The 15,003-nt window shown below is 32.7% G+C and overlaps 1 protein-coding gene across 2 annotated transcripts in view; it reads left to right on the top strand.

Annotated features, from left to right (window-relative positions):
• LOC126879617 (dnaJ homolog dnj-5) overlaps positions 1–14,665 on the top strand; it is a 111,416-nt gene extending 96,751 nt beyond the window's left edge. The window contains exons 8-10 of one of the 2 annotated variants that reach the window (XM_050642790.1): positions 987–1,168; positions 4,317–4,489; positions 14,411–14,665. In XM_050642790.1, coding sequence (XP_050498747.1) covers positions 987–1,168; positions 4,317–4,489; positions 14,411–14,558 — 503 coding nt within the window. In that variant the 3' untranslated portion in view covers positions 14,559–14,665. The remainder of the gene's footprint in view (positions 1–986; positions 1,169–4,316; positions 4,490–14,410) is intronic. The other variant, XM_050642792.1, reaches the window with a different exon arrangement.
• Positions 14,666–15,003: the final 338 nt, after the last annotated feature.

Below are 15,003 nucleotides of genomic sequence, written 5' to 3'. Positions count from 1 at the left end.
TGTTTATAAAAAAAGTAGCACACTATCTGAGGACTTTGCATACCTATATTATTAATATATACAATCATAAGATTCGATTGCAGCAATAAAATTGCTGGTAAATAACTTTTCCTTGTATTTTGCTAATTAGCCCAGAGCATAAGGCAAATTCGTTGCTTGCAGCTCTCCTTTACTACTTTCAACGGTAAAAACAGCGATTAACGCAAAAAGACGATGTAAACAAAAGCATGCGATTACAAACGAAACACTTCCCGGTAAACGCCCCACAAAGGGTGCTGGAATGTTTTGACGCAAAGTTATGAACGAAGGTCAGATACTTTGAAAGATAACTTATCATCATCATTATCACCCAGCCCTCTGTGCCCACTGCTGGACATTGCCTCCCTCATTTTTGTCTATTATGCTCTATCAAAATAGAGGCAGAACATATAATAGAGAGATATCGAAACCCTAAGTTAAAAGTTCCTTTATTACAGGATCTTTTAATAAAGGACAAATACAGGATATGTCTAATGAGAGTTATCGGAAACGCAGTTTTAAGGAATCTCTTATTTTGACTAATGACACATTAAATATTTTTGTAAATATAAAAATAACCTATAAAATTCTATTTGTTGATAAAAACATAAATATAAGTGAAATTAGACGCCTTTCTTTTCTTGTTTCTTCACAAAATTTGACAAATTTGTCACATTTTTGACACGTTACGTCAAAATAAAGGATCCTTTATTAAAAGATTTTTGTCCTCTATTTTTCCTTAAATACGGGTGGCCTGTATTTTATTACAGGACAAAAATAAAGGACGTGATACTGCGCTTGCGTATATGTCAAAATAAAGGATCTTTTATTAAAGGACGATGCTAAATAGGTTTTCGATATCTCTCTAATAATCATAAAATAAAAATGCCTCAAAAAGGTAGCTTAGGAACATTATATTTTTTATGGTGTTTCGTGGTATCAATAGTTTATTTATTATCATGTTTTAGGTGTTGTTGAATCGGCGCAAGTAGTACAAGCCTGGAGTGAGCTCACCGAACTTCTCCAGCAGCTTCAACAGAAAGTAGAAGCGGCAGCTAATACCATTAGGTGCAGTTCTTGTGGTCTAAGGCACAAGAGGGTCAAAATAGATAGGCCTAGTTACGCTGCACGGAACTGTAATACTTGTAAGGTATGTAAATTTTAATTTAAATAATTTATTAGTGATTTAATTTTAATGTATTAGTGATAAAATACAGTGGTGAGGGCGCTAATAACCGGTAAAATAACTCATGAGATGGAAAACATAATACGTTGTGAAATAAAAAGGGACGAATTTAATAGAAATGGGAAATTATCAATAGAGACCTAAAAATTTACATGATATTGATAGTTTCTCACCTTTAGACGTATCGGAGGAGTTTGACAACAGCCACTTTGACATTTTATAAAATTCTCCTGTGACAGTTTGACTCCGATACATTTAAAGGTAGGAAACTATCAATATAATGTAAATTTTATTTTACTGTTATTATTTCTTAAGATGTCCCTGTCATAAGAATACCACATGTCCATTTTCAATAAAAAATCTATAATAGTTTTCGATATATTGGAAAAAATCGATTTTCACTTTATAACTTCAAAGAGCTGTAATTCTTTTTACGTGCACACTAAAGGAAGTTAGGTCCAATCGAACTATTTTTGGTCCCAGAATATGTGATTTCATTTATGACCTGCCATTTTGTTAGACCCTGTATAGCATATAACTTTTAAAATGTTTACATGTAGCAAATCAGTAAGGTGGGAAACTAAAATATCAATATAATGTAAATTTTATATGTTTCTATTTATAATTTCCCACCTCTACTAGTTTCATCTCTTTCCTACATCACAACGCAAGTATGTTTTAGTTGTTTCCGTTATTTTGCTGGCTCATTAGCGCACTCATCACTGTATAATTTACACATTCTCAAACGACCAGTAATTTTTAAACTAAACATAAAAACATATCCCTTTTCTTTATACATAACATCATTTATTTGATTAAATTAAACTACGTTATTGTCGTCCTATTTAAGAATGTTAAAAACAAAGGTGCAAATTAACTGTATGGAAGAGTTTTGTCTTATTCTTTAAGTTTCCTAAACGGGCCATACAAGGAAGAAATGCAGCTCATAAGAAATATATCAAATGAAGAACGTGAAAAGGAAGAACAATTTTGGAGGAAGAAGGACCTAGGTGGAGAAAATATGGAGAATACAATGGATAATTTCCCTCTAGTAGCGCCCGTCATTCTTCTTAGATATTTTTTTTATATCAGGCGACATCTAATAACCTTAATCGTTACAGTAGGTTTGCTTATTAAATGCTTATTTACAAAAGTAGCTGAATAAAATCGAATACATATTGAAAACTCGAAATGTATTGTAATTAGTAAAATTCACAACCCAAATTCTTTTCATGGTAGAATTACATGGATAGTGATACATATTATCAAGAGATTAGCAACAGTAACATAAAAACATCAACTGATATAATGTAAATGTGCCTACTGGAATAACACTTCTCAAGAAATCAGATCAGAGAAGAATTCAGCATAACGAGCTCAAAATTTTTAATTTGTGAGATATAAAAGCTCATAAATAGCTCGTAATTTAGCACTACTTGTTTTTTAATTTCTGCAAGGTGGGCGGCCAGCTCAACAGGGGTAAAGATGCAATTATTGGCGCAGGAACAATTCGAAAGAGTCTTCTCGGCAAAAATGACATACGGTATTATTACTATTATTATGGAAAAATTATAGAGGATGATACAAAATTTAAAGTATTATGAATAAATGTGGAAGTACTTTCATATGTTATCAATATTATTGAAATGCATACTATTTATCGAAGAAAACACATATACAGGGAGTTTCATTAAGAATTGTCCATATATAGTAACTGGAGAAATCTTAGCACAAAATACGAAGATTTAACCTACATAAAAGACTTAAATAAAATATTCCTCCTTACCGAGATACAGAGTGTTTTATTACAAATATTCTAAAATGATTTTAGCCTATTGTTTTAACACCTTCCAACATTTTCTGTTCAAACTTGACAAACAGTTAGGATACTTTAACTAGTGTTAAAAGATAGTTTTCCGCTCTTACCAGAGGCGTACTGTAGGAATATATATACATCATTTCCCCCCCTTTCCCCCCTCACGATCTACGCCACTGTCGTAATAATCATTTTAGCCTTTTTTTATTCGTTACTTTTTAAGTAAATATTATCCTTGTGTCTCAATGCGATAGATTAAGTAATTTTCAAGTTATTTGCGTTTAAAGATAATCATCGTCACATAGCCAAATTTGTCCACTGTCGGACATAGGCCTCCTCAAGATGTTTCCACCCTTATCTGTCCTGCACAGCTGCAATCCAGTTTGTCGCTATTATTTTAATGTCGTCGGTCCATCTGGTAAGTGGTCTTCCACGACTTCGCTTGTCTGCCCTTGGCCGCCACTCATAAAATCTTCGTTGTCCATCTGTTGTCTCTCTATCTTGCGACGTGTCCTGACCATTTCCATTTCAACTTCGTAATGCGTTTTATGATGTCTTCCACTCCAGTTCTTCGCCGTAACTCATCATTTCGTATTCTGTCTCTCAAAGTTAGGCCAAGCATAGTTAGTTAAAGATAATGGATTCAATAAAATTGTGTATTTTAAATAGCATTCAATAATATAAGATTATGTGTTTAAAATACATAATCTTATTGAATTCATTACTTATAAATGCAAATAACGTGAAAACTACTTACTCTATCGCATTGAGACAACAGGATGATATTTACGTAAAAAGTAACAAAGAATCAAAGAACATACTGAAATGATTATTACGACAGTGGCGTAGATTGTGAGGGGGAAACGGGAGAAAAAGGTAAAGGAAAAAGCCTATATCCATACAACACGCCTCTGGTAACCGCGGAAAACTATCTTTTAACGCTAGTTAAAGTATCCTAACATGTGTAAACTGTTTGTCAAGGTTTTACACAAAATATTGGAAGTTGTTAAAACAATGGGTTAAAATCATTTTAGAATATCCTAATCTTATAAAGTCCTAATGTGTCAAGTCACGCAGTTTGTCCGGTTTCCGGTTTCGATATGTAAACATTGAATGACGTTTAATAAACATCACTATTTTTATATTAGCAAATTATATATAGCAAATCTAGCAGATTTATTTATGAATATGTGAATAACATAAATATATTAAGTGTGAGTAAAATCTGTCCATTTTAAAAAATAAGTATTTATATATGTTTTTCTTGGCAGTATTCATTGTATTTATATGTTTAAGATTCACCATTCAGCACGCGAAGGTGATATATGGGCCGAGGCCAAAGTAATGGGCTTCCTTTGGCACTATTATGCCTGTATGGAAGGAGCAGTATATGACATTACCGAATGGGCGGGATGCCAAAAAGACAATCTCAAACACCTACGTCCTGATTCTCACCACGTACAGTATAGGTATAATCTAGTTATTCTTTATTTTTAATTAAATGTAAAACATCTAAACAAAAAATTTAAATGGCAGAAATTATGAGGTGTGTCCAGACATGCTCCGAATGCCGTATCGAACCTCGTCGCAAACATCGAATGATCAACAGAGGTTTGCGACGGCGTCTTGAATAAGCAATGAACCAAACATCGTTCCTTACTTCGTTTTTTATTTTTAATTGTTTTAAAATACAATCTGTTAAATCACTAAGCATTTCTGTTAAACGAACTAAATGTGAGAGGAGTTTTAGTCCAATGACTATCAACTCCTAGTAGGTTAAACCTACTCATCCTTACTTCGTAGCGGACATTTTGACGTTCCATCAGTAATTGTCTTAAAACCGTATCTGCAAGATGGACGGTGCTGCAGCAGCTTATATATTTATTCATTTTTTTTATTTTGTTATAATATCTGGGATTCTTTGGGTCCCATAATATTTCGTTTTCTCGATAATTTTCTACTAATAGTAAACAATTCTGGGTAGATAGAGTTACGAACAATGAAGTACTGAGAAGAATAGGTAAAGAGAAGGAAGTTGAACTTACAATCAAAGAAAGAAAGCTACAGTATCTCGGACATGTGATGCGGGGCGAGAAGTATGGCATCCTACGACTCATAATGATAGATGGCAGAAGAAGCATCGGAAGAAGACGAATTTCACGGCTGAAGAACCTGATAGAATGGTTTGGATGCAGCTCAAAACAACTATTTAGAGCAACTGTCTCAAAAATTATAATAGCTATGATGATTGCCAACCTCCGTAGCGGAGATGGCACCTGAAGAAGAAGTAAACAATTATTACCCGTCCATTCCATTTTTAAACACTCAATTTCAAAATAACAATGACTGGAACGCCGAAAGGTTCGCAAACTCGTCCAGATGTGAAATTATAGCGAACCTCGTCCTGAACCCTTTTGATCCGACCACCCTTTTCTTTGATGCGAACTGATTTACCGACAACTAGTGGAACGCTTCGATGTTGCACTCTGATCGAGACGAGGTTCGCTACGTTGTTGCAGGCTGCCTTCCATACTCAAGTTCGAGACGAGGTTAGATACGGCATTCGGAGCATATATCTGGACGCCTATACCTATAGATATTTGACGAACGAATTATGTAGATGCAAATATCTGGCTATAGGATATCTGACAAAGTTCCTCTTTTGCATTCAGTCAATAATATATTGTCCTGAAGCTATTTTCTTGTGGCATAGTAATACAATTTACTATTTTTATTGGGAATAAGCCACAACTTCACTTTAAAATAAAATTGTGGCGTATTAACAATAAAAATAGTAAATTGATATATTGGATATAAGTCAAAAAACGAAAGTATTTAATGTATTTGTCGTATATAGTGATGTGATCTTGATTATTGATATGAGATAATATTCTTATGTCATTTAATTTAATCAATGTATTAATAATAATCTAATTAATTTACCAGATCACATATCAATATGTTTTCAATCTCAGGGCGAATTATAAAATTAATTACTTACTCTCGTGGCTTCTAAGTATTTCTCAATGGTTCCTAATCGGGATAGGGAAGAAAAGAGTAAAATAATACACATATATGGGTTACAATTATAATCAAAATATTGTTTATTTTATTTAAATGGCAATCACTGCTTAATATTTGCTAGATCTTATTTTTCTTAAACATAACATTTACAAATGGGAATCTTATTTCCTTTTGGTTTCCAATTGAAAGTTTTTATTAACATTTAACTATTAGGATTTATTAGCAACAATTCTATTTAAGTTTGATGAAGCTTTTCTGATATTATTTATTATGTTCTTCAATTTATAATGTGGTATTTAATACGAAAAACCCATGCATTCATGTCCAAACAAATGAGACTGACCTTTTTCTGGTGAACTGAGAATGTCTTCACACAAGACCCGTTTCCTGCTATCCTTGGCTGCGATCAAAACCTCGTCCTGGCTTTCAGTAATGTTCTCCTTTGAAAACTAGCTCGTATAGCTCTCGTTCATGCTTCTGTCGTGATGCTGTATTCTACCTTTTTCGAAACTGCAATCAGCTACCGGGACACTCTTGGCTCAAGGAGGTTCTTTTACTCTCAACCTGGCCTACCTTCTCGTTCCACGATAGATACTCCACACTCACGGAACTACACCGGCTTTCTCACTCTCCGTACACTACCGTCTACTACTGGACTTCACTTCTCGACAGCTCAAAACATTCTGATCTCTATTTGTCATTCATTCCCCTACTTTCTAAATATCCCTTCCAGATTCACAAATCAAACTTCCACCACCAACTCTCATTCGCAGTATTCCTCAAAACCAATTTTTAATCTTTCTAAATATGCTTAATGGATTTCAAAAGAAAAATAGTTAATTCCCATTCTAAAATTACTTTCTACTAATTACAAAATTTAATGATCTATTATCTACTTCAACTGAGTCTTATTTAGCATAAGCTAATGATCGAACCTTCCGCGAACAACGATAATGACCTATTATCGATTTCACTTGAGTTTTATTTAGCATAGGCTAATGATCGAACCTTCCGCGAACAACGATAATGGTACGCGCCATTCACTTTGTTTGTTCTAAGCGCATTGTCCCGAGTTTCGTTTAATCACTTCTTAAAATTAAATATAACAATTTGTTGTATACAGGTTGTTCTAAATTTATATGCCCGTGGTTGAGAAAATTGAAAATATTTTATATTAAATTGAATTTTGTTTATAATTATCAAAATTTAATTTTCATATCAAATAGAAATATAACAATAGATACAAAGAAAACTCGAAAGTACAATGTAAGGAAAATCCTTGGAGATATTTTCATTGCGAGAAATAAAAATCATTAGATAAGGAGCAAATCTAAAACAACGAACATCATTGAACACGTTTTTAATCTACAGGGTGATTGATTAGTGGGGTAAAGCTCAATAGATCCGCTATAGTAATAGATATTAATAAAAGTCAATAACAAAAATTGTAGCCAACTTTGAGCTTCACATTACAAAATTAGTTAGAATGTTACAGGGTGTTCGATAACACAGTGGCAGACCAAACTTATATTTTTTTTTTTAAATGGAACACCCTATATTTTATTTTATATTCGAGATCCTGTTAAATTCTCCATCACAAAAATATAGACGTTTATTATGTTATACAGGGAATTTACAAAGTTATAACCAATTTTATATGAAAATCGTAACAAGTTCAACTCCCTGTATATATAAAAATAAGCACAACAGCAATGGTTTATTACTGCCATATTTTTATTTATTGTCAAAATTTTCAAAAATTATTGACATTGCTAATTTTCCTTATATCAAATACAGGGTGAGTCAAAACGCAAGTACATTATTTTCTCAGTAATTTTAAATGGAACACACTGTATTTTATATAGCATTCCCTATGTCAAAATTTATTAGTTTTCGAGATATTTTCATTTTTCAATGGACAAATAGCGTGGCTATTTATTTTACTACCCAGATCACCAGGACCATAATAAACTGGACTGATTTTTTTGGGGTTACGTTAATAATGAAGTTTATAAAATACCTCCAACAACAAGGAATGAGACGAAAAATAGAATACAAAGTGTATTTCGATGTGTTAATTTACAAATGATTTTGTAGTGTAAGTAGCTCATTCAATGATCGTTTTTAGGCGTGCATAAATGTGTTAGGAGGTAATTTTGAACACCCTGTGTAATGAAATATTAAAAATATTTTATTAAAAGTAGCTTTTAATTTTTTCAAACATGTTCATTTTTCGTTCTTTATTTGTTACATTGTTACATTTACATACAAGAGTAGTGTTTAATTAAAAAAAAACAGTGAAATCCTGTATAAAAGGTATATTTAAAAACCCTCAAAAGGGCCACATCAAAATCACATAACTAGTTTTCGACTGGTTTACCAGTCATCATCAGTGCTTACGTGCAATGTACATGCTAACCACCAAGATAGGATTTAACAAAAATATGTGGGTCAAAGCCCAGTAAAAGAAATCCGTCAAGGAAACATTGGTTTAAAAAGCTACATTAAGTATGGATGTTTAAAATATTTAGCTAATCTGCCCTAGGTAACATCTGAGCTGTGGATTTGACTTGTTTACATGTTGAAAGTATGACGGCAAGTCCATGCAAGTAGCATGTACATTGCACGTAAGCACTGATGATCAATGGTAAACCAGTCGAAAACTAGTTATGTGATTTTGATGTGGCCCTTTTGAGGGTTTTTAAATATACCTTTTATACAGGATTTTACTGTTTTTTGTATTACATGGTATACAGCCAACCACAGAAAAACTTTTTCCTTGTGAATTTTTAGTGTTTAATTGTCTTCACAAAATGTTGCATTTTGTGTTTGTGTGTTTTTTTGTAAAATTTATTACTAATAAATTATTTTTCTTTCTTTATTTGTTACATTTACATACAAAAGTAGTTTTTAATTGTTTCAAAAATGTTGCATGTTGTGGTTGTGTTTTTTTTTTGTAAAATGTTTTACTAATATATTATTTTTCTTTCTTTATTTGCTACATTGTTACATTGATTACCGGATTGATAATCAGTAATCGTCAATTGTCAATTCAGTCATGGCTTACTTAAAAATTTGAAAAAATTTAGACACCTAAAATAAATTCCTCTGAAAAATGAAAATATCTCGAAAACTTCTGAATTTGGACATAGGGAATGTTATCTAAAAATTAAAGTACGGTAATGGTACTTTTCAATAGTGATATAAAATAAGTTCCATTTAAAATTACTGAGAAAATAATATACTTGCGTTTTGACTCACCCTGTATTTGATATAAAGAAAATTAGCAATGTCAATAATTTTTGAAAATTTTGACAATAAATAAAAAAATATGGCAGTAATAAACCATTGCTGTTGTGCTTATTTTTATTTATACAGGGAGTTGAACTTTTTACGATTGTCATATAAAATTGGTTATAACTTTGTAAATACCCTGTATAACATAACAAACCTTTATATTTTTGTGATGGAGAAATTAACAGGATTTCGAATATAAAATAAAATATAGGGTTTTCCATTTAAAAAAACATAAGTTTGGTCTTCCACTGTGTTATCGAACGCCCTGTAAACTAATTTTGAAATGTGAAGCTCAAAGTTGGCTACAATTTTTATTATTGACTTTTATTGCTATATATTACTATAGTCACCCTGTAGAATGGAAATCTGCATAAGGCATAACGAAAGATATGAAGATAGATGGTGGACCAAAGAGATTGGACGCTGAAAACCATATATTGCAAAAAGATCAAGTTCGACAAAGTTGAAGTGATCATATTAAGCAAAATGTATGTCCAATATGAAAAATATAAAAGAAAAAAATTAATGGTGACGAGAGGAAGAGATCGATATTCATTGTATTAATAGATAATGGGCTATTGACAAATTTAGGTAAATAAGTACCTAAATACAGCGATTACATTTAACTGGCCAGTTTATTGGTTGGTTATTCCCTTTATGATGTCAGTAAGTTCAACGATGTATAGTAATTATTTGTTACTACCCTTTCATAAATCTTCTAAAACCTTTTATTTCATAAAAACCTTTCCAAGGTTACTTCCACTGGAAACGCCTTTGTACTACTCCGAAGATAACCCGTTCAGCACGGAGGTCAAAGCTTCCTGGACCTCCTCGACACCGCCATGAAGAGTTCGCTTGAAGTATATCTTAATCTTGGGCTATAAGAAAAAGTCACACTGAGCGTTATCGAGATGTAGGGTGGGGACGACAATGTTAGAAATTCTTTTTTCGATAAAAACTATTGCATAATGAACGAAAATAGGCCGGTCAGTTGTCGTAATTCAACCAAATCCAACCATTCTCAACAAGTTCGGGCCGCAGAAGGAAATTGCGTGCTCGCAGCCCCTTTATGATGTCAACATAGAACTGTCCAGTCACCACTGTCTGGTTGGCAGCAACATATTCGCGACAAATATCGAATATCGAAAAAGACGATCAACAGTGCCTCCCCATCTGTCTCCATTCAGGTCTCATCTCCAGTAACTATCTGATTCATCTAATGTTTGTTGTCGCTGTGAATACTAAAGAACAAATACTCACAGATTTTCGCATGTTTCAGTTGCTGGGTGAAGAGTTTTGCCACCATATTTAACATCATATTACTACGCATAATCAGCGTGCGCAGACGGTCAACATTCGCATGGGTATAGCTACAGTAGATGACAAGAGCTCCACGTGAAAACGTCATCTACTGATACACACCCATTCTTGAACCGTTTCGCCCACTTAAATTCGCTTTTCGATATGCACTCGTCTCCTTACATCATTTGCAATTTTAGGAGATTTCCTATAAAGTTTTTCGACAGATTTCACTAATAATTGGATCATAACACGTTGATTATAACGCGAGTTACTCATTTTCACGACGTCATTAAAAAATTACTTTCGAAAGATATGCATAAATCACAAACCAAATATGCCATGAAGTTTAAACTGTTAACTGTAATATGTCTTTAAACTGAATATGAACTTTAAACTGTATTGGGATTAATAAAACAAACATTGCATTGTTTAAACGTTTCGGCGAATTGACATTTTCAATGAACACCTATTTTTTAGTATTTTATAATTTACAACTATATGTTGAATATTGATAATAACAAATAATATCTTAATATACACTTGAAACCAGATTTTTATGCCCAGTTGCACCAACAGACTGTAAAGCAACTAATTTGCTAACCGTCAATAGGGCTTTTTATTCACAGTCATTTGTTTCGAGCTTCTGTTATATGTTGTATAAACTGTGTATATTAATATTATACACGGATTATGCGACATTCGTCAGAAGCTCGAAACAAATGACAATCGATGAAAAGCCCTATTGGACGATTTAAATCAATGATCAATGATTATTTTGCAAACGAGTTGCACCATTCTAAAAAACTGTTGGTTTACAAACCGACAATGTATAAGTGGCAACATCGTATTAATACAGATTATTCCATTCGAATCTGAGTTTGGTCTGTCAAAGATGATTGTCAAAGTAAGTTTTGTAAGGTTATGTTATGAAATTGAATTGCCAAAATAAAATCAGTCGATTATTCAAATAATCGCAGAAAATGGGCTGGTTACTTTTGGCAGTTCAAAAACTGTCGGTTCCAATAGGGCTTTTCATCGATTGTCATTTGTTTCGAGCTTCTGTCATGTGTCGTCTAATATTAATATACACTGGGGTGCAAAATTAACCGGACACCTTAAAAATGGGTCATTTTTGATGTCTCAAATTTCCTGAACCTGCTGTCCGATTTAAGTGATTTTTTTAATATATTATAGCCTTGTTCTTTAGCAATATCGCTGTAATAGTATTGTTGCTAAACAGTTAAATTTTCATTGTATACGGGGTGTACTAATCAAATTGTGTTTTTTTCTCAAAGTTCGCAGCACCTTACTTACTTCGCAGTGGAGTATTCTAGAATTAATAAATTACTGAAATTAAAATCCAACTATAGCCTCATGTTTTCTCAACATTTTGTTTTTTTATTCATTCGCTTATGTTGAATAATAAAAAAGTTAGGTACTTTAACAACTAACCATGTTTTTCATCAATACAGGGTGTTTTTAAATAAGTATGGCAAACTTTAAGGGGTAATTCTGCATGAAAAAATAATGACAGTTTGCTTTTGAGATAAAGGGGGATGAAATTTTTCTTACAAACTGACGATTTATTTATTGCTTTAAAACCGGTTGAGATATGCAAATACAATTTGCTGGGTTTTAAGACGTAGTTATTGTACATTTTTTCACGTACAAGTAAGAATTTAATATTCACCATTGGCGCGCATATGACGGCTCATATTACCCGTATGCGCGCCAATGGTGAATATTAAATTCTTACTTTATGTGAAAATATGTACAATAACTACGTCTTAACACTCACCAAATTTCATTAACATGTCTCAACCGGTTTTAAAGTAATAAATAAATCGTCAGCTTGTAAGAAAAATTTAACACCCACTATCTCAAAAACGAAGCATTTGCAGACATAGGTTTATAAAGCAAACTGTCATTATTTTTTCATGTAGAATTGCCCCTTGAAGTTTGCCATACTTAGTTAAAAAGTTTTTAAATTCATTGATGAAAAACATGGCTAATTGTTAAAGTACCTAACTTTTTTACTGTCCAACATAAGCAAATGAATCAAAAAACAGAATGTTGAGAAAACATAAGGCTATAGTCGGGTTTTAATTTGAGCATTTTATAAATGCTAGAATATTCCACAGGGTGATGCGAAGTTTGAGAAAAAAACACAGTTTCATGGGTACACCCGGTATACAATGAAAAATTACCTATTTGGCAACAATATTATTACAGCGATATCGCTAAAGAATAAGGCTATACCATATTGAAAAATTAAATCGGACAACAGATTTAGAAAATTCGAGACATCAAAAATGACCCATTTTTAAGGTGTCCGGTTAATTTTGCACCCCAGTGTATCTACGTCATACGTTATTGGTATATACCAGTGCTTGGTATATACGTATATACCAGTGATACAAGATACAAACTAAAGACGTTTGACGTAGATATCTTAATATTATACGACACATGACAGAAGCACGAAACAAATGACTGTGAATGAAAAGCCCTATTAATTAATGGTCGGTGCAACATATTTTAAAATAAACGGACAATCCAAATCAAAAAATCAATCGTTTATTTGTTGGTGCAACTGGACATTAGTATGACACTGTCGTAGCACATGTGCTAAAGATTAATTTATTTAATTGTGGTAGATATTGAAGAGGTATTTATTTCTGTTTCATTGTGAATACAGCTCAGATATTTTTTAATCTCTAGTGTACATATTTATTATAATTTGGACCACTTTCTAAAAGTTAACATTTTCAAAATATAAAAATGATAAGCTAGGCTCAACCTAAAAGATTTAAATAAAAATAAAAATCTAAAAGATTTCTTAACCCGGGAGCAGTCGCGCCGTTAGAAAAAATTTAACATTTTACCCTTTTTCGTGATAACTCGATGAAAAGTTTTGCAACATAATTTTCCACTCGTAAGTGTCTTGAGGAAGGGTGTAGTAATGCGTAGGTTTATTTTTTTTATTTTTTTCTTCTTTTTGTGGAATTTATGGCTTTGGTGAAAACCAATTAGCATTAATAATTATTACAAATAATATTTCTAACATAACAAGTAAATGAAAATACTATAAAATAAAAATTTGTTGTAAATTCGAATTTATATTCGTTAGATAAAATCTAACGCGCGACTGCTGACGTGACAGAAGTGAGCGCGACTGTTGCCGGGTTAAGTCTGACTTTCACCTGTACCCCATCCTTCTATAATTTGCAAGGAAAAAGGGCGATAACTGAATAGGCATGGGGAATCTAAAATATGCATTCCACAACACGTCAGTTTATCTAGGTAATCAAACGAATTTTGATTCCTAGTACTCAATTCGTAAGTAAGAACGAAGTTAAATAAAGACAGTAATTTAATTTCGTTTCAGAGACCACCACCATCTGTTTACGTACGATTACCAAATGACGTCATTTGGCAGACGTAAGTAGACTAAGATGGTTGCTCGATTTTGTTCGTGTAGGGATTGCTCATGTTCCTGGAAGTCATCCAATAACATCGACTTTAAGCCGTTTCAATTTTAAAATTTAACAATGTAAATTGCATTTTAAATCCAACCACTGTTTGGTTCTGAGGCTATTAAGCAAGTTAAGAGTTCACAGAGGATAGAATGATAGGTCCGAAAACGTTTTGAACATTTATGTAATCCATTTGGATTTTTTAAGATTTTAATTTTCAATTAGAATTATATCTATTACTCAGGAGTTTTTACTTCGAGTTATTCTTAATTTTAATATTTTCCATTTCAGGATAGCACTAGGTAAGCAAAATCAGCCGAGGAGGCATACGCCGACGGCACCTACTGATAGACCGGATCTGGAAAATCTCTTGAATACTCTCTATGGTCAAACTGAGGGCACTCAAAGTTCCCGACGTAGAAATAAGAAAAGCAAGTGAAATCGTTTTATCTCCAATATATTAGGTTATTTTCTTTTTTTGCAAGAAAATGCTAATTACATTATAAAGCGCTTTAAGAATAATAAAAAAACTGTTTTAAAAACAAATAGTTTGCTTGAGTTTTATTCATAACTAACCTCTGTAATCGTTTGTAAATTAGAAATACCTTGTTCATCTTATTTCCATCAAGGTTCAGGCCACTTACGAGCATGACTGTAAAAATTTTGTAAACTACTCAGTACAATAGGGTTATCTTCTTCTTCTTGTAGTTCCTTCTCCTTTCGGAGGTTGGCTATCATCACAGCTATCCGTACCTTATTGGCGGCTGCTCTGAAAAGATCTACTGAGCTGCAACTATACCACTCTCTTAAGTTTCTCAGCCAGGAAATTCTTCTTCTACCTATGGATCTTTTACCCTGCATTATGAGCCTTAATATCTCATATT

This window comes from Diabrotica virgifera, chromosome 2 (genome assembly GCF_917563875.1).
Source record: "Diabrotica virgifera virgifera chromosome 2, PGI_DIABVI_V3a".
NCBI classification, from domain to species: domain Eukaryota; kingdom Metazoa; phylum Arthropoda; class Insecta; order Coleoptera; family Chrysomelidae; genus Diabrotica; species Diabrotica virgifera.
This window is presented reverse-complemented; position numbering and strand designations above follow the sequence as displayed.